Raw genomic sequence first — 25,614 nt, forward strand, 5'->3', positions numbered from 1 at the left:
TGCACAAATGTAACAAAAGTAGTATTACAAAATGCGAAAACAGAACACAGATACTAAAGTTAATGATGAGCTTACTTTTCTTTTTTGATTTGGGAGGACTTGAGGGTAATTTCAGGTAAGATGGAACAAATGACGCCTAGTGGTCCCTTTTGATTTACTCAATATTTCTGCATCTGAATGCATGATTCTTTGTGATGTCCACCCGTGTAAATTATTTTTCAAAAAGGCAGAAAATTACGAAGTGAGAGAATCTGAAGTCTTTGAAGACTTTCACGCATTTCTACAACCGTTAGAGGTGTCTAGAAAAGCTTCAACCCAGCTTGCTCTCTGATACTCAACGAGCTATCAAGGATTTATGGCTGTATTTGGCATTTGCAAAACTTATGATTCGCTGGCATGTTTAATTTCTCATATGAGACTTCATCAATGGGTTTCTTCTTGACCACATGCCGAAATGTTTTGAAAGTTAAGATATTAAACATCCAGCCAGGACATACCGCATTTTCCCGTATAAAACCTGCCAACATGTGAAACCCACACTACCTTTCAGAATAGCCCCCCCCAAAAAAATATGCAATACATCTGGGATATTTAAAAAAATGTGGTTGATCCCTCTTATATAGGAATCGGTATAGAACACGAAAGTGAAACGTGTCTTCACAGAAGTAGTGTAATGTTTATTGCACATTGATATATAATGTCTATTGGTGTTTTGTGGCTAAAGCGCCCTTAGGCGTTGATGCACCCACGCTGACGCCTGGTGGCACGTCTCCTCCATCACGACTACCAACGTCGATGACCATGTGCAACCGTCGTGCATATGGAAGCTGCACTACGCTGCACACGCTAGCACAACGCGAAAGACGAAGCACGTAACTGACACACTAATACAACGCGCAAGACAAAGCACGTAACTGAATCGTCACCGAGTCAAATCAGCGCGTACAGCGCGTCGTAATTGCAGCCTCCGCGATCAACTTCAGAAACATTTTCAGAGCTAATTGCGGACGCCACGCTCCGCTGTGCTGAGTACGGTGAACGCCACCTAGGTGGCGTTCTAGGTGCGTTGGTAGTGCTTCTTGATGCCAGCGTCCCTTCGAATGCTGGCATCGAGGCGTCGTAGTGCTATGACCACCGAAGCGTTCACTGTCGGTGCGCGTTAGTGTCATAATGGAGTACTTCTCTTTTCTGCTCGTAGGCGGCGGCACCGCCCCGAGCAAGAGCGCGGGTACACGGAGGAGTGTTAGATATATAAGGCGCGTCTGTGTAGCTCTCTGCAAATGCGTTTGTGGCGCAATGGGTTAAACGCTCGGCGATCTATCGTCGCGGACCGAGAGGTCGTGGGTTCGATTTCCAAATTTTGCATGTTTGTGGAACTTTTTCTTCTGGTTTCTTTCTTTGTATTATGTTCGTGTATGTTCGTGTGACGTATTTCCGTGACGGAAATACGTCAGTGAAGTCTTGGTGGACCCCGGCATAAAACACTTTCGTGTTAAAAAATTCAGCAGACACACTTAAGACTGCTTATATGTGGGAGAACAAAAACATTATAGTCCCTCTGATGACATCTTTTTTTCGGCGCTAGCTTTTGCATGTGCTCTAACTGCGCCTCGGTAAGGCCAAATTAAAACGCGCCAAGCATGTCAATATGCTCGCTTGCGCGCGATGAGTTCAAAACTCGAAGGACCACTCAGCGGCGTTCAATTGGACACTAATGCTTTTTTATTGCGATAGCAATCATATGGACAATTCAAGTGGATTTGTGGCGTCGCTGTGAGGTTCCATATATATTCCAAGGGCGATAAATTGTCGCCGCGCACCGTATGCACGAGTAAAAGCGCTCTCCATGATCACGGAGAGCAAACGCGTGAGAGGCCGTGGGGGTATGGGAGGGAGGGAGGCGGGCGACGCTGTGCTGCGGCACGAAATGCGTATCTTGCAACCGGCTGCAAGGGGAACTGGCCACTCAAATCTCACACGCGAAAGGAAGAAAGCGGGAAGGCAGCAAAGTTTCGTATGACTCTTTGCTGCAAGCCTTTTTGTTTTTGGAAGCTATAAAATATAGCACGGACATTTGGTGACCTACATCAAGTTATGCTCCCACAAGGGCCCAGCGTACTTTAAGAAGTGCACTATCATAGCGGTTCTAAGAATAAAGTGCTACTAACGAAACTTTTACACTGTATTTACAGTGCGAAAATATAATCTCACACAAGAAAATCAACAAGACGTAATTGGTAGATCTTACTTCGGCCTTAATGGGATAAGTGTGAACGAAAAATCAAGATACTACTGTGTAAAGTCGCTCCAACATCACAATCTGGTTGGCCTGTTAGCAACAGAAAGTGGTCTACTAAGGACATCACATTCGGCACATTTTTCCTCATACCCAAGTATGGGGTCTAATTGCATGTGGTTTGTTGGCGAAGTGTAGCCATGTACCGCAGCGAGTGATAATGTTATTGCAAATGTGCTCCACCGATGATCGAACTTTGAGAATGTAGGCAAGCATGTGTTGCAGTCCAAGGTCGGCTCATTACTCTCCGAGTACAAGCTGCGAATGGCGATGTCCTGTAGGCACCGGTTGCTAGGTGTAGCCCTTGATTATGAACTGGATCTAATTGCCGGAGGTACGACTGTCTGGCTGAGCCATAAATTATGCAACCAGAGTCTATGTTACTGCGTACTAAGCAACGACAGATACATAGAAGACATTTGCGGTAAGTGCCCCACAGTGCTTCCGGGACAGGATTTAGAGAACATTAAGTGCCTTGCTTGCATTAACCTTCACACTATTTATGCGCGCTAGGAATTTCAGCATCTTATCGAATAAAACTCCTAAAATCTTGTGGTCCTGTTCGACTGGCAGTATGGCTTTATGTAGCCTCAAGATACAGTCCGGTTGTAAGCCCTCTTTTGGCGAAAAAGCCACAGCAGCAGTTTTTTCAGCGGAGAAACGAAAGACATTTTTATTTGCCCACTGTGTCAACTGATTTAAAGTGATTTGAATTGTTCGCAAGTTAGCATGTGCAATGCCAGCACGCAACTTGGAGATCCTCAACGTATAAAGAATGCATTATAGAAGATGGCATATTTCTGTATCTGGAGTTCATTTTCACCACGTACGGTATTGTAGGTAGAATACAACCCTGCGGCATGCCGTTTTCCTGGACGAATATGCATGAAAGCACTGTCCCCAGACGCACCTGAAATGTTCGATTGGACATAAAGTCCACTGGACACCTCAGCATCTTGCCACGAATCCCAAGGTGTGCAACATCTTCCAATATACCAAATCTACATGTAGCATCGTAGGCTTTATCCAAGTAAAAAAAAATTGTGACACAGTGTTGTTTGTGCACAAGGGCACTGCATATTCATGTCCTAATCGAACAAGGTGATCAGTTGTTGAACCCTTTTTACACCCGCAATGAAAAATGTTTAACAGGTTTTGTGTATGAAGGGTAAATGTTAGTATGGCGTTCAGAATATTTTCATAGGATTTTGTCAAACCAAGAACTAATTTAGAACACATGCTCTGGGGATGGCGCTCGTTACAGAGAGGCCCGCATTACTGCACCGAAGAAGAGTGGAGCTCTGCGCTACGGAGCTCCAACCTTTCACGTCACATATGGGCTGTCCAGAGAACCCATGATGCTGGGGTGAGGCTTGGCCTTCACGTCCCAATGTGGGAGCGGCCCGCGGCTTCATCACTTCCCTGAAAAGGGGGCATCGGAGCCCCTCAGGACCATCAATGAAGTTCCTTGTCTGTCTGTCTGACAGCTAGTGAGAGCGATAGCGCACTAGCTGCTGGGGGATGTTGGGAATTTTCCAGCCTTTAGGCACGGTACTATTACTGCGTGTTTCCCATGCATTCGGCATTACTACTATTTCCCAAATCATGTTAAAAAATTACATAAGAGCCTCTACTACGCTCGTGATAAATGAGCAAGCATTCAATATTGGACACAGTCAAGACCCGCAGCTGTTTTTTTTTGCCAGCAGGAAGTACTTTGTTCACTTTAATTCTGGCAGTGTCAGGGGAGCGTATAAGGTTCACTTAAGGCAGAGGTAGTTGGTAATTTGTTTTTCAGCTAATTTTTTGTATGACAGGAACCTACAGTGCGGTCCACTTATAATGATATCAAGAACGAAAATTCCAATTGTTATAACTGACCATCGCTACATCTGGACTGCCGTAAAAAAAAGCTGCCAAACATACCCTTGTAGCTCCGAAACCAAGTTTGCCACTTGCAATAAAAAATGAACGTTATAGAAAGTAGGCTGTGAAAAATAAAATGTTTATTTATACCTCTAACAGCATGTCAAGCATTAGGCGCTCTGAAATAGTTAGAAATCTTCACTGACTTTCGCAGAAGTTTCAGGTTCACAACTATGTTTCGCTATTGTCTTTTTTTTCCTTTTCTCTTCTATTGACGCTTGCACGATCCCCGGCGATGCGGATGCGAAGCAGCTGGCGCCATCTTGTAGCACACTGTGCCAACTTGTAATGCTCTCAGTGGCTTTTGCAATCGGCAACTAATCAATATTCAATTTTGATTCTGACACCGTTCAATTCGTATTTGATTCAGTCTCAAAAATTGCTATATGCACACCCGCATTACAAGTTACACACATTACGCGGAGCGCTTAAATGTAACACTTAATCATCTGAAGGACCTACGCTAACGACACGGTGCTTTTATACAATATTGTCAAAATCGGGCTAGGGTCCCTTTCATACATTTCCGGAAATTAGGATCCTTCGCCACCAGTGTTCCGTAAATCGCCAAACAGCAAATGGGTTGCGGTCGCTAAATATTATGTGAACAAGAAAATGTGCGAGGCCCACACGATTGAGAGCAGTAGGCGTTCGCCACGGCTCTTTCCGCCACTATGCGCATCCACCTGTACCAAGTGAAAATGATAGCACGCACTTAGTTTCCTATTCTGAAACCAGCAAATCTCGTCGGTCGTCGCACATTGCATCCACAGTCATCGCAGCCAACGCTATTGCGATAAGCATGTTCACCTATACGTTTCACAGCACCTGTGGCATAGTGTCGTTGGAAACTTAATGCACGCATTTAATAGGCAATAAAACAAATCCACTGGTGTTCCCTGGTGGAGGCGGTGGAAAGTGAGAGTCATGTTTCGCGGTGGTGGGATCGCATTCCGGCATCACCCACCAGCTCGATTTCATTTCGGTTTCCCGTCACCATATTTAATCCAATGACAAGACACATAAAAACCCAGAAAAAAACTTTATTTTCGAACTAAATATGCAAAGCACACCAAAAATAAGCATAATCTACAAAAAAAAAAGACATTTTGCATAGGTTTTTCAGCAATAGGGGGAGAACCCCAGGCAGCAAACTGGAAGTGGGCTTCTCTCAAAGTCCCCTAAGGCTCCGTTTTTAATTTTTATAGACAGCTCTCATCATGTGTGAACCATAGGTGTACATTTCATTTCCTTTACATCACATGTGTGACACCACCGCAGTTGGTGCTGTCCCACATGTGAGGTTGGATATCTTGCGTCGGCCTGTTTTCTCTGACCTTCCTTTCAAAAGAGAGCGAGTCCCGTGCCAAACTTCTTCCCCGTCCATGTTCTTGCTTTAAACTAACAAATGACGCTTGCTGTGTCAGTTAAGAGCATATGAGGACACTTGTGCTACCTGTAGAACACCCGGTAGCATGCTCCATGTCTATAGATTTTTAATTGAAAATTGAAGTAGTTCAACATGCCTATTGACCTACTCTACAGTACCATGGTGCAGTGTTCTCGTATGTCTGCTCAAGTAATCAGCCCATGCAAAGGACTTGGAGCAGACAGCACAATGGTATGTGTGGTCACCTGTACAAAAGCTCAGGTGTTGATTCCTGGCACTCTTCAGTGAGAATTTCTGAGTGCATGAAGGGCACTGAAATGGATTCTCGCCTGTGTGCGTGTGCAGGTGTGCCGCCATGCTGGGCTTGCGCAAGAAGCACCGAGGGAATCTAGATATTGAAATGGCTTCTGGTCTGTGTCGGCTCACAGGTGTTTCTTCATGCTGGACTTATACATGAAACATTGAGGGCTTCTGACCTGTGTGGGTGCGCCGGTGAGTTAGCAGGTGGGTCTTTCGTGAGAAGCTCCACACTAAAATGGCTTCTTGTCTGTGTGGGTTTGTAGGTGTCTCTTCATGCTGGACTTGCGCGAGAAGCTTTGAGGGCATGAAGGGCACTGCCATGGTTTATCATCTGTGTGGATGCGCAGGTGAACGTTCATGGTGGACTTACGCGAGAAGCTTTGAGGGCACGAAGGGCACTGAAATGGCTTCTCACCTGTGTGGCTGCGCAGGTGGTCTTTCAAGTGGGTTTTTCGTGAGAAGCCCTGAAGGCATGAAGGGCACTGAAATGGCTTCTCACCTGTGTGGGTGCACAGGTGGATTTTCAGGTGGGCCTTTCCTGTGAAGTGCTGAATGCATGAAGGGCACTGTAATGGCTTCTTGTCTTTGTGGGCTCGTAGGTGTCTATTCATGCTGGACTTACATGAGAAGCTTTGAGGGCATGAAGGGCACTGAAATGGCTTCTCGCCTTTGTGGGTGCTCAGGTGGTCTTTCAGGTGGGTCGTTTGTGAGAAGGTCCGAAGGCACAAAGGGCACTGAAATGCCTTCTCAACTGTGTGGGTGTGCAGGTGGTCTTTCGAGTGGGTTTTTCGTGAGAATCTCCGAAGGCATGAAGGGCACTGAAATGGCCGCTCTCCTATGTGGACGCACAAGTGCCTCTTCAGGGTGGCTTTTCTTGAGAAGCTCTGAGGGCACAAATGGCAATTAAACAGACGCTCGCTAGTATGGACCCTGGCATGTGCTTCTGAGCGAAACAGTTTATCAGGCTCATAGTCACAGAGATGATCTAGGTGGAGGTATCCCTGCTGTGAATTGTCCCCGCTGGTTGTTGATGTGGAAATAGAAGGCCTTGATGCTGCACAAATGAAACAAAAGTAGTACAGCTGAACCCACGTATAACAATATTCAAGTGCAAAGAAAATTTCATTGTTATAACCGGGTTGCATGAAAAAAAATCAAAATAAAAGAATGGCATGGCTGTTGCAAGAAAGTTATAATGGTGGAGAGGCCAGTGCCCCCCCACCACCTTCTTCCATCCGGCTGCCGACTGTGTTGCCTCGACTGTTCAACTCTCCTTGGCCCACACTCCGATAACGTGTAACAAGCCGCGGCTGTCGGCGTTCAATAATGGCACACCTATAACAACTGCAAAGCGGGGTCACGGGCGGCAAGTGATATGTAAGCTCCGCCGAGGCATCGCTTTGGTGGCCTCAAAAGGAGAGTTTTAAAAAATGCGAGAAGGTTGCCACAGCAGCCCCTCAGCTTGAGAAGTCCAGAAGAAACGCTGGGGCGATAACGCCACAAGCACCTCATCATGTACTTGTCACTGGCTTACACGAGAAAACCTTACGTCCGTCAGCTTTGCGTGCTTTACGCGAAGCTTGCCGACAGCCTTCTCCAAGGCGTCCCGGTGCTCCACGTAGTGCAGAAGAAGGTCTCTTGCAAAAAGTCCACTTGTGTTTCCGAGGATGGTGCAGTGTAGAGCTATGGGTACAGCCCATTCTTTTTCGGAGGGGTGGAAGGGTGACGGGAGAGACGTGCGCGAGGCTGGCAATGTGGTGAAGGCTGGAAAACAGCGCAGCAGCATGTGGCCGGCTCGAATTTCTTTTTTTTCAAGGATTTCACATGCCATTACTTTTCGACATGGACACCCAGTGGCCAGACTACATCGTTATAACTGATAATGAGGCCTGGGGGCGTTGTAGCTAACGGGCTATTTCACCACAGGAAACATTGTATATCATTATCGTTATAAGTGGGTTCGACTGTACTATGAAATCCGCAAGAAGAACCGATACTAAAGTTAATGATAAGCTTCCTTTTCTTTTGATTTGGGATGTGTTGAGGGTGACTTCAGGTATAATAGAACAAATGATGCCTAGTGGTCGTGTTTGATTTTCTCAATATTTCTGCATGTAACAAAAGAGCGCATAATCAAAGCGCGCGCCGTGTGTCACGCAAGCCAGCGAAAGAAGCAAGCCGGCCCAGCGGCAAATTCAACAGAGGGGGAGAGCGCATACGCCTCAAACCGCCGACGAGACCAACAGAGTCTAGAAGCATCTGCAAGTCACGCGAAGGTCATGGTAACAAGCGAGTGAGAACGCGCACACTGAAACACCCTCTCAGACCCTCTTACCTGGCAAGTCGAGAGAGAGAGAGAGTACAACAGCGCGCGTCAACGAATTAATCATCACCCCCCTCGAGAACGCTCCGACGGCGGCAATCGAAGTTGCGAGAATGAACTAGAAGATTCCCAGGCTTTGGCCATATTATGGGAGCACGACTCTGATAGGAAGGTTCGAGGACGCCTGTGAAGGCTATATAAACGTGTTGGACTCTTAGTGCTTGTCGTTAATTGTTTTCCTTTGTTTTGTGAATACCCATCTGAATTGTATGCTGATGTGTCTAGCCTGAGTGTGCAAGTGCGTGTGTAACTGCCGTGTGTGATGAATATATTTTGTTGTGTTTTGACAACTCTGGGCTCTGACTCGGTCCTTGGACAGCAACCGGCGTTCGTTGGCACACCAAAGGGCCTATTATTAATTGTCCTTGCTTTCGTGTAATTATTTTCGGAAGCTGATAAGTCGGCTTTGGAATTTGGTGCGGCGTTGGCGCCTTGTTCACGGGGTGTGTGACACGGCATCTGAATGCTTCATGACTGTTTGTGAAGTCCACACGTATAAATTATATTTCAAAATAGTAAAAAATGACGAAGTGAGAGAATTGGAGTGTTTGAAATTTTTTATGGATTTCTATGACCCTTAGAGGACAGTGTCAAAAAGCTTCGACCCAGCTTGCTCTCCGATCCTCAATCAGCACTCGAGGTTTGAAGGCCATGTTTGGCATTTGCAAAACGTATGATTTGCTGGCATGATTTTATATAGGACACTTTTACTGCCCATTTTCTTAAAACTTACATTGTCTCTTTTTTTTTACATTTCGGACCCAGCCATCACTAAATTTAAAGCCCCCAATGTCCAACTGAAGCGTCAGAATTTCTGCCTTGGCAGACATTCTTCTGTCGGGATCCAGTAGATCTCTCGGTGGCTTCAAAAATCTACACCATGTTGTTTATGGAGTCTTATATTGTCTGCTTCGAGATTTCAAATTCCTTTGTGACGTCCACTTTCAATCGGACACTTTGCACTTGCCAGATAATGGTGGCCTTATATTCAATCGTCAATCTGCTATAATTTTCTCACTTCGAAGAATTTATTGAAGTGGATGCGGACGACGAAGACGGCGTCAGTGCCATCCGTAGCAGCTGCCGATGAAACCACTGCAGACGATCGCTTGTTGAAGCAGCTGAGCCTAGCGTCGCGGCATGCAGCATGGGCCAGCTCACGCTTCATATAGTTTTGTCCATCAAAGCCACTGCCGTGACAATGTCAAGAGGGGCACCTCGTGGCTACACTCGGATATCGCCAGCGCACAAGGAGAAAGCGCGGAAACATGCACACTTGCAGTCACAAAGGGACGCGCTGGCGTGCAAGCATTGGTCTCGACAATCGGCATGGGCCGCCAGAAGGTGGGGAGGGCCGTTTCACCACGCGGTCGTGTGCCCCGCAATATTTTGTGGCCGAGTGTACAACTGACCATATGCGACTGACAAGTGTCGACAGCAGTGACAGCGTGAAGCCTCGTGGGAGGGTGCAGCAAGCGGTGCCTGCTATCGATGCTGTATCGGAAACAGAAGCTCTGAAATGACATGCGAGATGCGTGCAACGGGGGTTTGAGGCTGCAGAAAACTCACATGGCGGCGATGTTTACATTTTCGGTAGCTCTTCACTTGCGATTGAGAGAAAAAGTCCACAAAATCGAATGAGAAGAGTTTGAAACATGCGAAATTTTGGTTGTTATAGATTGAATCTGTGGAGCGCGTTGTGATACCATGGCAGAGTCCGAATATGTGGGTAGGTCCGGAAAATCGGGTGTCCGAAAAAAATCAGCCAGCGACTATATTATTATTACGCTGTGACAAAGAACATATTTGAATTCCACTTAGTGCCAGTAAACATCACGTAAACATTTTGGAAATCTGATGCTGCAATTACCAAGAAGAGGCTGGGCCTTGGTCAGGTGTTGTAAAATACCTTTAGCACAGTCTTCCTGTGTTTGCCATGTATACTGTGAACCAAAATAAAAAAAATTGTCTTGTTTGCAGTTGTTATAATGGAGAAAGCCTCATCACCATTTTTCCGTACTGTGGCCAACACGGCAACTTTGCAAAATTTGTGCAAACATGTGTTAATACTGCTAGGGGTGCACAAATAACATCTCCTGGCTTGACTTTATTACAGCATTTGCAAACAATGCGATCAAATCAATGGAAGCGTACAGCGGGATAGTGGCAGTCCACCATTTGGTTTCGGTGAATAGAAATACTAACAGTGTAACTGTCGATTTTCACTGGAAGCTTTGTTGCGCAACGGCTACCCTGTTGACAGTGAACTTGAAGACACTATGGTAGAATTTCTCTGCGAGCACCAAGCACGAGTTCTACTGAAAGGCTTGAGCTTTCGCATTAGCAAAAGGTTTAGCACATTGTAACAGGAACGCTGCAGAACAACAACTACCCACTGGGATAAATCACCAGTAGAGAAGAGGTCTTTTTCTTCTTTCTAGAGCTTTAAGTGTTCTGATTATGAGTTCTGATGAACCAGTTCTGATTATGAGGCACGCCGTAGTGGAGGGCTCTGGATTAATTTTGTCCACGTAGTGTTCTTTAATGTGCACTATAATGCAAGCACACAGGCGTTTTTGCATTTCACCTCCATTGAAATGCGGCGGCCGCGGCCGAGATTCGATCCTGCAACCTCATGCTCAGCAGCGCAACGCCTTAGCTAACTGAGCCACCGTGACAGGTGGTACAGAAGAGGTCTCGTCAGTCACTGTGGTCTGCAAACACTGGGCAAAGAAACCTGAAGTCGCTATCGACAGGAGACGATCAAAACGAGTGCATGGACAGCAATCACTTGAAGACAATTACAGGTCGACTGAAGGGATAGCTGGCGTGCACCTCAGGTGCCCGGTACATGCTGCTCATTGCCTGATGACAGTGTTGCACATGCCTAGAGCTGCTTAGACCTGTGCTGTGGGATGTCGTGACTCAAAGCTGTCCCAGAACAAGAATCCTGACAGTTCCCATGCAGTTCTCGCCTCTCTCAATGAATGAGCAGATTGATAAAACACAAAGTATGTTTTCTAGTTAACTGCATTAAAGAATTCTTTTTGAATTTTATTCACCTGAGACACAGCTGTCGACTTACACTCAGCGTTGATCTGTATCCACATTTTTACATTAATATACTGGTGTAGGCATAACTAAGAGAGCCACTGGGTTTAACGCTATCGTAAAGCCACGCAAGGGCTACAACAGCACCAGAGCAAGAGGGCTCTGGATTAAGCTCTACCAGCTAAGATGCTTCATTGTGCCAAGTAGAGCAGTGTTTTTGCATTTTGCCCCAATCAGAATGCAGACAAGAAGCACAAACCAGCTAATACATACCTGCCAACCTTGCAACATGAAAATTCGGGAGACCGTCGCGCGAGGGGGAGTTGTAAAAACATTTCACCCCCCCAACAAAAATCTTGCCGCCGTGCGAAACGGCGCACATGGTACAGAGTCCATACTTGTCATGACTCCGAAAAGTGACAAAGCACAGAAACTCGGTGTATGAGCTCTGAAATACTTGCACGACCGTATTTTCCGGTGTATGAGATGCATTTTTTTCTTCTGAATTTTCCATTGGCGACATATTGTACCATGTTTATTTTCTTTTTTTCGGGAAAACTGCCGTCAAAATCGCATGCGCTGTTATGGCCACGCGAAGCACACTGGTTGACTTAACTGCTCCGGCTTCTGTGCGCGATATCGAGGTGCCGGGTTCTTTTTGTGATCGAGTTCCCGAGCGCCGTGTGAGAAGGACGGAGCAGCAACACAAGCGGCGACAGGACGACCGCGTGTCGACCGACCCCGAAGTCGTCGCATCTACAGATCACTATCGAGATACACCATGCACCGCTGCGCAAAAAACGCAGTTGCTAACGGAGTACAAGCCCCCCGCCTCCCCCTCTTACCTTCCATGCTAGCGCACCTTCCCGCTTTCTTCCTTTGTGCGAGATTCGGGTCACCATCACAGACTTTCACTCGCACGTACAGCATACGGTGCACGGGGACAATGTTATCACCCTTGGACTTTCTACAGAACATCGCGGCAGCCACGACGGCAGAAATGTGCCTGGGGTGGAAATATATGACACTCATACGCTTGCGCGTGACCCGCGTTCACCGAGTGAAAAGTCACTGTAAATTTTTTTTAAATATCACTTACCCACCGAACAGCTGCGTCTTATACACCGGTGCGACTTATATACATCTTTTTCTGGAAAAACTGCCGTTTTGAGGGGGGTGCGCCTTATACAAAGGTGTGCGTTATAGGCCGGAAAATACGGCACTTATTCTTGGCTTTTGAAATTGCCATCGATAGTTCCAACTAAACTGAGGGAAACAAAGAGTATTTCGGCAGTCGCACTTCACTCGACAACCTGACAAAGCCAACTGAAGCCTAGCGCACTCACGGTCATACAGTCGAATCTCGTTAATTCGAACACGCTTAATTCGAACTTCCATTTAATTAGAACTAACGCTGTGGTTCTGTCAAAGTTATGTGTATTCCAATAGGCGAAAACGCTCGGTATTTCGAACGCGAAAGCATTTGCGACGGTTAATTCGAACATAACTGCTCACCGACAATGCTCTCAGCAGCACGCCAAATCACATGGTGGTGCCTCCGACCGGCATTGCTCCGACACCGCCATAAAGCAAAAGCTGAGGAGAGACCTCTCAACGCCGCGCGGAGGTATAAAAAAGAAAGAAAAAAAAATACCGCGGCGAAAATTTCACTCTCTCAAATGGCAAGGTCGCTGTTTCTGCATCGCGCTGGTGCCGGAACACGCGTGTACGTGCCGACGTCTCAGCCAATGCTGCGGCTGCGGCGCAGGAGGGAAGCAACGCGGAGGCCCAGTCCGGCCAACGCTCGCTTCAACGGCAGAAAACTAAACTTCGGGGAGCGGGCTAAGCTGGCGGGAGCGGTGGTAGGCGGCGGCGCCAGCACGACGGTGGGCGTGCTCGCAGACAGTCGAAGGTGATGGAGCTATGAGGGAGTTGAGAGGGAGGGCGAGGGGAGCCACCGAAGCGACAAGGTTGCCGAGGCCAAATTCGCTTCCCTGCCGCCCTCCTCTCTCACCAACAACGATCTCCGCTCGCGCGCGTCGCCATGCCGGCGCCGCCCGCTCCCCGAAGTTTCGTTCACTGCCGTTATTGAGATGCGAGAGAGAGACAGAGAGAGAGATTGTGGTTGTGAAGAGGAAGAGGCGCTATCCGGATGCAAGCATTGGCTGGCGTGGGCAGTTTCGTGGCCCTCGCTCGCTATGTGCTTGCGCGGCGCGATATTTCACGACTCGCACTGTTCGTACGTAGCACTATGGTGCACTAATACGTCAAAAATAAGTCCTTTCAATTCGAAGTTCTTTTTTTTGGAAGAAATTTTCGGGCCCCTACAAGTTCGAATTATCGAGATTCGACTGTATAACGACTTAATTGCTAAAAACGCTTGACCTAGCCTGAGACGAGCAAACCGGAAAATCCAATATGGCAGTGCCCGTCGGCTGCTCATGTCCGTGGTGGTGCCGGCGGCCGCTACCACGTTCACGGTGCATGCTGATGGCGAACTGCTCCTGCGCCGCTTGTTTGCATGGTTATATTACAGGCTGTAAAGAAAAAAAAAAGTGGCTGCCACTTTTCGGGAGATCTGAGGTCGCGTCCGTACGATCGGGACATGCGAGAAAAATTTGGGAGGCTCCCGGACAATTCGGGAGAGTTGGCAGGTATGCTAATATGTCCTCGGGAGCAGAATGTAATACACTTGACCAGGTCGTACCAAGCTAGGCCAACCTTGGCTATTTACCACAAACTCACACAGGCAAGCAAATGTAAGAGAAGTGCCGGTCACTGCCCACCTGAGGTGGAGCTTGACTGATCCTCAGTCTCTGTAGTCTGCACGCTCGTCGACTTGCTGGCTGCTTTGAAGGAACACCCAACAGACTCATCAACCAGAGGCAAGAAGCTGCACTGCGTGCCAACCTCCTTCTGACCGATCACCTTGGAGGGGGGGTGGCATGTCATTTTGGCAGTGATACTTTCAGCTAGGCTCGTCGCATTTGTGAGGCCTGCAGAAAATAATTGGAGCGATTGCAGTCCTGTTACAGTATCGAGAACACGACGTAAATCCAACAATAGAATAAAAGCCAGGGCACCTTACATTGCATAGCCGTGGAACACAACATAACCCTTTCGGTTCAGTATTCCTAAATGGCCCAACAAGGGACAATGCAGACTGAATACTCGAAAGCAGGGCAACCTTTTTCAGTGCAAGGCTTCTCCAGGACAGCAGAACATATCGCTTACTTTTTTTCTGATATGTTCTAAAGCTATGCAAAGCTCTAAATAATGCAAAGTGATTGCAAGATCCTAAGGTCATCGCCATCAGCCTATGTAATGTCCACTGGAGAATCCCAGTCAACCCATATCTTGTGCAAGTTGATACCATCCTATGCTTTCAAGTTTTCTATTTCATCACAGTACCTAATTGTCTGCTGTCCACGACTGCACGTCAGTTCTATTGGTATCCATTCAGTAGCCCCGGTAGATCATCAGTTATCTGCCCTACACATATATGAAATGCCAAAGTGCATTTTTAACGCAATAGCATTCTTTAAGAACTTTACCCAGTTAGCAGTGGGCCTGTATGTATGTATGCATGTCCGCACCTAACTTTTTTAACCACCAACTTACGTCACTGAGTGGTCAAAAATGGGCTGCATCTGGCTGCTGTGCTGAGAGAACTGGGTTGAAAACCAACATCGGCCCAACTTGGGTCGCTGAGCATGTAACATTGGGCATGTGCCGCTCTTCAATGACCCTGGGGCCTCTCCCAGTGATCTCCAATTACCCCTGTCTTGTGTTATCTTATATGAAGTTGTGCCTGCAAATTTCTTGATTTCATCATCCCACCTAACTATCTGCCGTCCTCGACTGTGCTTTCCTTAGCACCCATTCTGCTACTTCACAGACCACCGATTATCTGCCCTATGCATTACATGGCCTGCCTAGCTCCATTATTTCCTCTTAATGTCAACTCGAATGTCGGCTACCTTTGTTTGCTCTTTTGATCCATGCCACTCTCTTCCTGTCTCTTCAAGTTACACCTAACCTTTTTTGTTCCTTCGCTCTTTGCACAGTTCTTAACTTGTTCCCAAGCTTGTTACCCTCCAAGTTACTGCCCCCCTATGTTAGTACCCGTAGAATGCAATTGTTTTACACTTTTCTTTTGAATGATAGCAGTAAGCTACCGGTCACGATTTGATAATGCCTGCAGTATGCGCACTTTCATGGTTTGTTGTTTCTTTATTAGATTCTTTGTTGCTCGGGAGAGCTTACATAAGTCTTTGCCTTTGTGCCTTACCTCCCACTTCAATTGATGCTTTTGAAATCAGCCTAGTTACGGTTTCAGTCATTACCTTGAATCTTATCTTCATATTTCTGTTCGAAAGCTGCATATTTGTTTGAGAGCACCAGCCTCAATTCATCTACTTTTACCCTGACTGTGTCTATGTTGGCCTGCTTCCTTGCAACTAATTTGGTCTTTCTCCCGTAGACCTCACTAATCTAGGATCATTGATATTTACCCTACCTAACACTGCTACATTCTGCACTATGCTAGGTTGAGCACAGAGTATTGACCCTTTTGGCGGAGCAGTTTGTTCTAGAGAAACGAGACGGTGCATTCGACGGCTCGTACATCGCCTCAGCGAACACACACGAATACGAAACCATTACCACTTCCACCTTACTTCTGTGCAATCAGCTTTTGGAAATGCAACTGAGTTTTCGCTAACACACTCAGCTCAAATCATGCTGGATTGAATCATGTGGATTGAAGGCATGTGCAGTAGTTGGCTGCAAAAATTGTCACTGGCATGTTAAGGAATGTAATGAATGTGTGTGGCCACTTTCGCGGACTGCTGCTGCAACTGTTCGTACATGATTTCAGTACTTCGATATGTACGGCTTTCCTCGAGGATACAGAAACTTGCTCATCCACCAGCGTTGTGTCACTAACCTTAAAAAAAAAAGGGCTGCTGCCCTGGTATATCGGTAAGAGTGAGTAGCGCTCGTTAAACAATGATAAGGAAGTAGCGCCACTTCCTGTCCCAGTAGGTTTTGCGCACAGTATCTAAACACATTTACCCCAACTGGCACGGAAACTTGTGCCCACTCTTTCGCCAAAGTGTCAAGAATAAGTGAATGGGCTCACACTTGAATATATGTGCACTACATACACACAATAAATGAGGGTACTACACCAATAGTGCACAAATGGTTGAAGCTAAATTTTTCATGACGGTCCACAAGAGTAAGCAAGTTACTACCGATAATACGTCTTTGCTACAAGGTATTACAATGTACAAAACAGCTATATTTCAAGCCTTGTGCATAGCAAGAAAAAATCTAACGGAACTGAGCACACCCAGGAGCGATTAGGCAGAATAAAATCAGATAGTGACCGTACTGAAGAACTTTACCGAGTCAGAAACGTGACAAGCCACTGCTTCAAATTATGTGCCAAATAAAGAACGAACAGCAAAACACACTAATCCTGATTCAATTCATGAGCGTAACGTTTGGATAGCTGGGAATACATTTGTAGCTCCGCTTTGAAAGGAAGCACCATATGCGCTGCTCGTGCAGTTTGGACGAAGCTTAATCACCTCCGAAAGTGCTTTTGCATGTTCTCTGAAGCTGTGGCCAAAACTTCGTGTTGTCTACGATATCTGCCCAAACGGAGGTTTGCTAGGCCGCGCCGGCGTCATACACATCCATTGCAAACACGGAGGCAGTGGAGGTAAGCAATAGACGCGTCACCACGTGATCAAACAGGTTAGCGCCCACAAGATTGCCACGAAAAGGGTCGATAAAATCCGTTTCATTTGTTTCCCATTAGGGCTTTTCCAGGTTCACTTTGTGTTATTGCGCTTCTGGAAGAAAGTATTATTAATTCGAAGGCGATTCTCCCATTATCTCTTGTCTACAATTTCTAGAGTTGATGCCATAGTTGCCCGATTTCTCACCCAAACATCCTCATAAAACTGTTCCATTTATTCATCATCACTAGAGGTTGTAGAGTAGGCTTGTACAACGTGTAATCTATATCTATGAAGTTTTATTACGTCGACTGCTACCCTGTTATTAATACTGTCGCATTGAAGTGACGGCTAACAGCTACAGTGGCACATTGCATTAGGCAAACCTGTGCCCAGCAAATCAACCAAAATTTAACAAAATGATAGCGGCAAGCACACTCAACAATCGTCGAAATCTGATCTGCGGGCCAAGCACATCATCTTGTCTAACCTTGTGCCCTTTGTCACAAAAGCTGCATCTGCTTTTTTCCTTGGTATCTGTCCCGGTGTTTGTCTTTGACGTGGTTTGCTACCGCAACACTTTTTTCCTCACCCCATAATCTACTACGTGCAAGTGCAACTTGCTCTGCTTTTGCTCCCTCTACGGCCGCCTCAAGGGCTAAGTCTTTCTTGGCTAACAGCTTTTATCGCAGGTTTTTGCTTGCAGTTCCGTTTTGCTTGCAGTTCCGAAAACATTGAGTCTTGTAGTGTGCCAAAATTGCAGCTCCTAAGCTTCAACTGTAGGTCCCTGTAGAAGTGCTCGAATGGCTACTTCTGACACCATGTATCAAACTGATTGCACATGTGCGTTAGTATCTCGGTAGCAGTCGTTTATTATCAGCGGCATGCTTTTATGCAGTTGGGGCATGTACAGCGTTGCCAGCTTGCTACACGTTACACATTTACAATGTCGATCACGGATGCAAAGTTACACACGTAATATATGAACAGCGAAAGGAATGGCCATGAGTATAACAGAGCGATGAGCTGATTTGTGCACTAATACATCTTTAACTTTGAAAATGCTCATAAGCGACAGCAGCAGGGAAGTGCGTTTGTTTACGTGATCGCTCACCATGCACACATAGCATGACATAACTCTACGGGAGGGGGGCTCGTTTGCTGATGAAGCACTGATCGGCTGGGGGCCCATGTGTCCTTCTGACGCATACCCCAGTCCAGCCAATCAGAACTTCAGCACCAGACTTGCACCACTATTGGACATGTCCTAGTGAAGGAAATAAGAGTGTCCCTATCCGAATGCGACAAATGGAAAGTGGTAACGCCCAACTGGTGTGGTCAGCACAAGCAGTGAGGAAGGGAAAGAAATGCAGTCACACGTGTGACCACTGCTAAGCACAATAGCACAACTATCCCCTGACCTCTGCATAAGAGACACATAACTCATAAAGGTGGAGAAAAAAAAAAGACCCACGAGACAGCATTTGCTGCACTAACAGTTCAATGCAATATGCATGTGCTGGCACGTTGGAAGGTGCCAACTTTTTTACATTGCGACTAAACACACGCCGTTGCACATTACTAACAGTGACACTCTATTGTTTCAACTAGAGGCAGCGCATAGGAACTGCAGCAGTGCTCGTTGAAGGCACAAATAGGTGGATCTGCTATGTCTGCGAGGCTGCGGCAACTGATTCACGCTAGCTGGCTTTCTGAGATAACTTTATGGTGCAAACGCGGTTGTTCTTGCAAGTGTCAGCGCAAGAGCAGGTAATGCTTAGGTGGCTGGCTAACTTCCTGATCAGGCGCAGCCAGCCTGTTGTTTACTGCGATGCCCACTCTAACCTGCACCGTCAGGAGTGCCTCACGGTTCTCTCCTCGGGCCAACGCTGTTCCTGATCTACGTTAATGACACGCCCCAGGATGACCATTTCCCCATCGTGCAGTACGCCGACGACACATCCATCCTCGCCCCCACTTGTCTGTCCTACCACAAGCCACGATCTCAGGCTGACAGCGAAGCCAGTGTCCCTCCATACGATAGGCATAGCATAGCGCCATAGAATAAAGACCAAAAGCGCAAAAAAGACTTGCACATCATATTTGGAGTTGTCCGCTTTCTGCGCATGCGCGAGGAGTAGTGGGTGCGAGAGAGAAAAAATGTGAGGACTTTCGGTCCCTAAAATTTCTCTTCGCCTAGGTACTACGGGGACGAAAGTTGTTAGCGCCGTTCGTCCCTAGCCGAGCTCGCAGCACAGAATCGTAGAATCGACAGACTGCGTGGCCGGCAAGGCGAAGAAGCCGTGTCGAGGTGAGTTGGTCACTATTTTGTTGCGACGGTAGCATATTCAATTTTTGTACTCGCAGGGGAATAGGTTTGGAAGTGAGGTGTCTTCTCCGATGACTTTATTGGTGCCGATGTCGTGCGATGCTCATTAGTGTCGTTGAGCAAGGTCAACATGCCGCACACTTCAGGAGATGCGCGGGAACGGAAACACTTTATGAATACGGAACAAATGTATGCTAAAGAAAAATGATCGTCATGTAATTTCACAACACTATACCCTTGTGAGAGCTCTACAGTGCAGATTCGTAACGATTCTGAGGTGCTTGTGCGCTACGGGGACGAAAGTTGTTAGCGCCGTTCGTCCCTAGCCGAGCTGGCAGCACAGAATCGACAGAATGCGTACCGGCAAGGCGAAGAAGCCGTGTCCGAGGTGAGTTTGTTGCGACGGTAGTATATTCAATTTTTGTAGTTGCAGGGGGATAGGTTTGGAAGTGAGGTGTCTTCTCGGATGACTTTAGTGGCAAAGCATTTTGCATTGTTCATTAGTGTCGTTGAGCAAGGTCAACATGCCGCACACTTCAGGAGATTCGCGGGAACGGAAACTGTTTATGAATTTAACGGTTTGTATGTGAAAATAAGAAAACTCAACGTCGCTATGCACTTTACTTGTCATAGACCATTGTGACGTACAGAGCTGTACAGCAACACTGACAAAGCATTACGCTGCGCCGTTTACGAAAAGGCTTCGATGAATTGAAACACACATCGTATCCTGTATGTTAAAGTAAGAAAAGTGAACGTCGTCATGCAATATTTCATAGCCGTACATAGACCATTGTGGAAGCTGTACAGAAACACTCGTCAACCACGTGGTACAGATTCGTGGTTATTCTGGTGGGCGAAACAAGTGCTCACATCACCACAACCACATCCGAAATATCTCTGAAGGCCTGCCAACCCATTCATTAGGCGTCCCTTTACACTCGGCATGCTTCACCGCAGTACATTGCGTATGCTTGACCGCGTAGCACCCATGCATTGCGGCGAAGCTGATAGTAGGGAACCGGGCATTATGTAGCGCTCGAGCCTAGCTTCTTGTCAGTGACTGCGGATAGAAAACACATACACGTTCAAGAGCTTTTCGTCGATCTTTACACCTCTTTATTGAACGTAAAGGATAGCGTACGCCTGTGTCCGTGAGTTAAAAGATCGATAAAGACTCTGGGCACTTACTTGCAGTGTGTGAAAAATAGAGAACTTTATTTATGCAGGTGTCCATGCTCCTGCAGTCCTGTGGTGACCCTGTGGAGCTGGATCCGGTCTCGTGGAAACACAGCCGGCTCATCAGTCACAAAGTAGGAGCTGAAGAGAACAGTCTAATGCTGATATTACACCTGACTGTATAGTGCTTAACTTGTGGTTAGCAGTGACAAAGGCATTGCACTAAAGATGTCTTAATACGCAGCGCTTATCTGGCGAATAGGAGAGCAGAAGGTGAGAACAATGTTTTGAGATGAGGTATGCTTCATCTGTGTAGTGAAATCGTGTTTATTATTTGTGTAACGTCAGTGCACTCACTTGCTTAAGTATAACGTTTACTGCAGCTTACAGCTTCTGTCGATGCAGGTGCTTCTCTACTGGAAACAACCTTTCACTTACCAAATAAAGTTGCCATTTTGTAGTTTTACAAGTTTTCCTCTGGAGTTTTAGTCTCTTCTGAATCTGGAAGATCTGACTGAATGCATGGGTATCAGAGTTTGTACTCCACATTTAATGGTACATTCCACCTCGAGATAGCCAACGCACTTCCAAACCACAGGATATACTGCATGTGGTTCAGTGCAGGTAAGCACTGTGAATTCATTTTTGGTGATAAGACACCTAATGTTTCCTTCTGCTTGCTCTTGCTACTATTGAATTCTCCAGCAGCTACTGTACTAGTTTCTGTGCGCGCGTATACCCATGCAATGGCGAGTGCCAGAGCAATTCATGTGCTGCTCACAGTTGGCACAAACACTTGTGCATCACAGACTAGTGTGAGCAAAAGAAGCATAACTGTTTCCTTTCGTGCCATATAGCGCTGTGCCTGGTAGGCATGAGATATTTCTACTGTGTAAATGCACTTAGCTAAAGCAGTGAAGTTGGCATCCGAGTCCCTGGTTCTAGTCCCCATTGACATCCAAGTCAGGCCTCCCCTTGTGCACCAATAAATGTGCAAGCACAGTCTCTCTGCCTACTATGCCTAGTGTAACATGCTGGGTGACGTCACATTTTGTAACATTCTTCATTACCATAGAAGTGAATTTCTCTACATTCTAGAATAATCCTTGACGTTTACTTTGACACTATAGGTCACTGTATACAGCAAAAGCTCTCGAGCCGAAAACATTTTTATTGCACAAATGTTAATGTATTTATGCAGTGTACTTGATTTTTCTAATGCTCAACCCCATTGGTGGCATGCTTGCACTATAACATGCACAAACTGAACAGCATATCCAAACAAAGAAAAGGAAATGGCTAGCCCCATCACAGTCATGTCAAGTCTCATGCTATTTGAAAACTTGGCAGCTTATGTATCGGGCATCCCATCTCATATCGCCCTTGTAGTGGCAGTGATGACGTTATGCAGGGTGTCCCACATAACTTGAGCCAAGGTTTAAAAAATAAGAGGCACGTCAGAAGTGAATTGAACCAAATGCATACTATTCGCACTGGCCTACAGTAACTCAGGCCATTTTTTGTTTTCCCCATAACTCACTCATTAATTAAGTTTAATTACCCAACTTTTTAATTATTGGCTAAGGACCCCAAGTATGATTCACAGATTTGTAGAGCACCTTCAGAAACCACCAATGGTGTTGTTTCCTGTGCGATACCATCTCGCGTAGTCCTTTTTTCAGCGTTGCAAAGAAAGCCCGCGAAATATGAAAAAAAAAAAGCCACGTGACGGAGCCCTTGCGCAGTGGTATCGTGCTGCTCTCAAGCATGCGTTCGGTGAACAAGGCCGGCTGCATCGCGACAGGCAACAGGGAAGCAGCAAGGCGTTGTGATGGTTGTAGGCCGCTGAACTGGCGGCTCCGTCGGATGACGGCGCAAATGCATGCTGCTGGCTGAGTGCTGCCGAGGAGACTAAACATTCAAGGCTGCTAAAGAAAACAAGGAAATACCTTTTTATTTACTTTTGAACTTGGAATGCGTGAGAGGGGGTGACAATGTGGAGGATGTGGAAGTAGGGGGGTGCTATTGGGGTGGGAGGGAGCATTAGCAGTAGGTTTTTTTTTTCTTTCAGTGGTCAGTACTAGCGAAATCATCCCATGATTATAATGCGTGTTCAAACAGATCGCCATCTGCTGCAATGCAACTCTGGCATCTCTTTAGCACATTTTCCGTGGCGTTCTTGATCATGGTTTCGGGAATGAAGTTGCAAACTTGTCTTAATTTTTCCTTTAAGTTGGCTGATGATCTGGTTGTTCTCCGGTATACTTGATTCTTGACGGACCCCCAAAGAAAGAAATTCAGGGGGTTAAATCCGGTAACCTTGCTGGCCAGGAAATGGGCCCATGTGGCTTTATCCACTGCTGCGTGAAAACCTCATCCAGCCAATTGCAAGCTTTGCGACTGCCATGCGCAGGAGCTCCATCATGCTGATACCAGATATCTTTGATCCTAGCCAATGGAACTTCGCAGAGAAAATCCTGAAGTGGCCCATTGAGGATATTGTTGACATATTGTTCACCGGCAAGCATGTAGTAAAAAAATACAGGCCCAATGTTAGTGCCACTGTAAATTCCACACCACACATTAAAGGACCACTGATATTGAAGATGCGCCTGCAAAACCCAGTGAGGGTTTTCGTCCTGCCAATAGCGAGTGTTGTGAATGTTCACTTGGGCATTGCGCGAAAAGTTAGCTTCATCGGTCCACAGGATCTTGCTAACAAAACCTGGGTACTCTTCTGTTTTGATTAGAATCCAGTTTGAAAAGTCTGTTCTACTCTGGAAGTCGCGGGGCTCCAGCATTTGGGGCAACTGCACATGGTAAGGATGAAGTTGTCTCTTCTTCAGTATTCTCCACACTGAAGATTTCGACACACCAGCTTCAGCAGCCACACTACAGACACTTTCCCGGGGGTGTGCAGAAAACTTGGACAGAATATCTGTCTCCGCTTCCTCTCCAAAAATTGCAGATTTGTGTCGTTTCATGGCAAATGTCCCATTCTGTTTCAGCGTCTCATGTGCACGCACAATTGTCATTGAGCTTGGATGGGTACCTGGATGCCAGCCTTGAAACAGCTTAACTGCCTGCCTTCTATGGCTGCTTGATGCACCAAGAGCCAGAACCATATCCGCTTCATTGGAATACGGCATGTCTGCTGCTCTGTGTAGATTAAAGCCAAATTATGAAGCAGTCGAGAACACGAAGGGATATGGGCGCCTGAGGAGCACCTAATGAATGGCGGCGAGGTCTTTCTTTTTTTCCCCCCCACCGGCGAAATTGAAGCAGCCATCATCACCTTCTATAGTCCTCTAGCGCTTTACCCTTTCCTTCCTTAAACAGAATGAAAAGGCTATTTTCTTTTTTTAGCACTCTTGGACGCTTTATCGCTATCTCCTCGGCAGCGCTTGGCCAGCAGCATGCATTTGCGCCGTCCTCCAACGGGAGCCACCGGCCCAGCAGCCTACAACCATCACAATGCCTTGCCACTTCCCCGTTGCCACTCGCGATGCAGCTGACCTTGTTCACCGAACGCACGCTTGAAAGCAGCACGATACCACTGTGCAAGTGCTCCATCATGTGTCTCTTTTTTTCACATTTCGCGGGCTTTCTTTGCAACCCTGAAAAAAGGACTACGTGAGACGATCGGATCGCACAGGAATCAACTCTACCAGTGGTTTCTGCAGGTGCTCTACAAATCTGCGAATCATACTTGGGGTCCTCAGCCAATAATGAAAAAGTTGGGTAATTAAACTTAATTAGTGAGCGAGTTATGGGGAAAACAAAAAATGGCCCGAGTTACTATAGGCCAGTGCGAATGGTACAAGTTTGGTTCAATTTGCTTCCGACGCGCCTTTCATTTTTAAAATTTGCGCAAGTTACGTGGGACACCCCGTATATGTATACAGCAAGAGCAGTTTTATTAGACTGTGGTGCTTTACATGCACCTATCTTAAAGCACAAAGATGTCTTTGCATGTCGCCTGTGTTGATATGAAGCCACTGCAGCTGGTGAGCAATGTGCACGCACATGGCGCTGGCTTCGTCCTTTGGGAAACCATCTTATTATTTTACAATGTAGTGATGGTGAAGTCCTTTAAATCAATGTCTGTACTTGAGTTTTATTTACCTTTCACCTACTGTTGCTAATAGAAATGTTGCCTTCTAGTAAGTCAGATGCCTGTGAATGTTGCAAGGCACAGTGTCGGGCAACCTTTCATAATCTTAAACATAAGACTGTAGAAAGCTGCTTTCTGGTTTGTATACATGAAATGAACAGCAAAGCAAGCTAGACGGACTAAAGGCTGGCTGATCTGACAGCTCTACACAGCCTGTACTGCAGTCGCATTGGTCGTCTGACCTATAGCAGTGGCATGCAGATTGATGTAGTTGTTACCTTCGTATATTGTGTGTGTACATAACCTTTCTTTGAAAAATATGTTTCGTCACTTTTCATTAACTTTATTTTGTCAGCACATGCATAACCACTTAAATTGCTTGGTCTTCAAATAAAAGAAGTGAGCACTTTCTGCGTAGTAACTTTTATTATTCACATGAAATATGTAGTGGTGTTGACCTGTAAAAGAGTAAACAATACCAAAATTATTTAAGCAGAATGTTCGAACTGACAAATTGGTCTGTGCAACACAGTAGTATAGGGCTTTCTTGACTTTCTTGACAGCCTAGTTCCTACAAAGTATTCTAGAACGAGAACATTGGAAACTGATTGGAAAAGGAAAGGAGACAGACACGGCACTAACTTGTGACTAAATATTTTATTTTGTGTGTGGCAAAGTATACGCACGGAAAGGATGGGGTTCAAGAACATGAACAAGAACATGTCTTTTGAATGTGGGGTAGGAGTGAAATGTCTAAACCAAGGCAGCAAGCTAACCTTGAAATGATTAACAGAACAGGAATGCTAGGGGAGCTGCTGTACCCTTAAGTGCAACAACTACTCGAATGTTGAAGTGTCTTTTCAACGTCCCATTAATTTCCACTGCTTTCATTCTAA

The 25,614-nt window shown here is 46.3% G+C and overlaps 2 protein-coding genes and 1 long non-coding RNA gene across 5 annotated transcripts in view; 1 reads left to right on the forward strand and 2 right to left on the reverse strand.

Moving 5' to 3' along the window:
- Positions 1–25,614, reverse strand: part of LOC119453144 (zinc finger protein 425-like) — a 204,268-nt gene that overhangs the window by 101,808 nt on the left and 76,846 nt on the right. The window contains exon 1 of one of the 3 annotated variants that reach the window (XM_049667597.1): positions 19,088–19,161. The exons of 1 other annotated variant lie outside the window; for it this stretch is intronic. The gene's annotated coding sequence lies outside the window, so the exon portion shown is untranslated. Of the gene's footprint in view, positions 1–18,941; positions 19,060–19,087; positions 19,162–25,614 lie in introns of those variants that run through there. One more of the 3 variants, XM_049667598.1, reaches the window with a different exon arrangement.
- Positions 1–25,614, reverse strand: part of LOC119453142 (zinc finger protein 709-like) — a 193,547-nt gene that overhangs the window by 94,645 nt on the left and 73,288 nt on the right. The window contains exon 5 of the mRNA XM_049667594.1: positions 6,412–6,747. Within this exon, the coding sequence (XP_049523551.1) occupies positions 6,412–6,747 (336 nt within the window). The remainder of the gene's footprint in view (positions 1–6,411; positions 6,748–25,614) is intronic.
- The window catches only part of LOC125945570 (uncharacterized), a 125,197-nt gene that overhangs the window by 84,969 nt on the left and 14,614 nt on the right, over positions 1–25,614 (forward strand). The window contains exon 3 of the long non-coding RNA XR_007467010.1: positions 5,526–5,957. This is a non-coding gene — a long non-coding RNA (uncharacterized LOC125945570). The remainder of the gene's footprint in view (positions 1–5,525; positions 5,958–25,614) is intronic.

This window comes from Dermacentor silvarum, chromosome 5, assembly GCF_013339745.2.
Source record: "Dermacentor silvarum isolate Dsil-2018 chromosome 5, BIME_Dsil_1.4, whole genome shotgun sequence".
Classification (NCBI taxonomy): Eukaryota; Metazoa; Arthropoda; class Arachnida; order Ixodida; family Ixodidae; genus Dermacentor; species Dermacentor silvarum.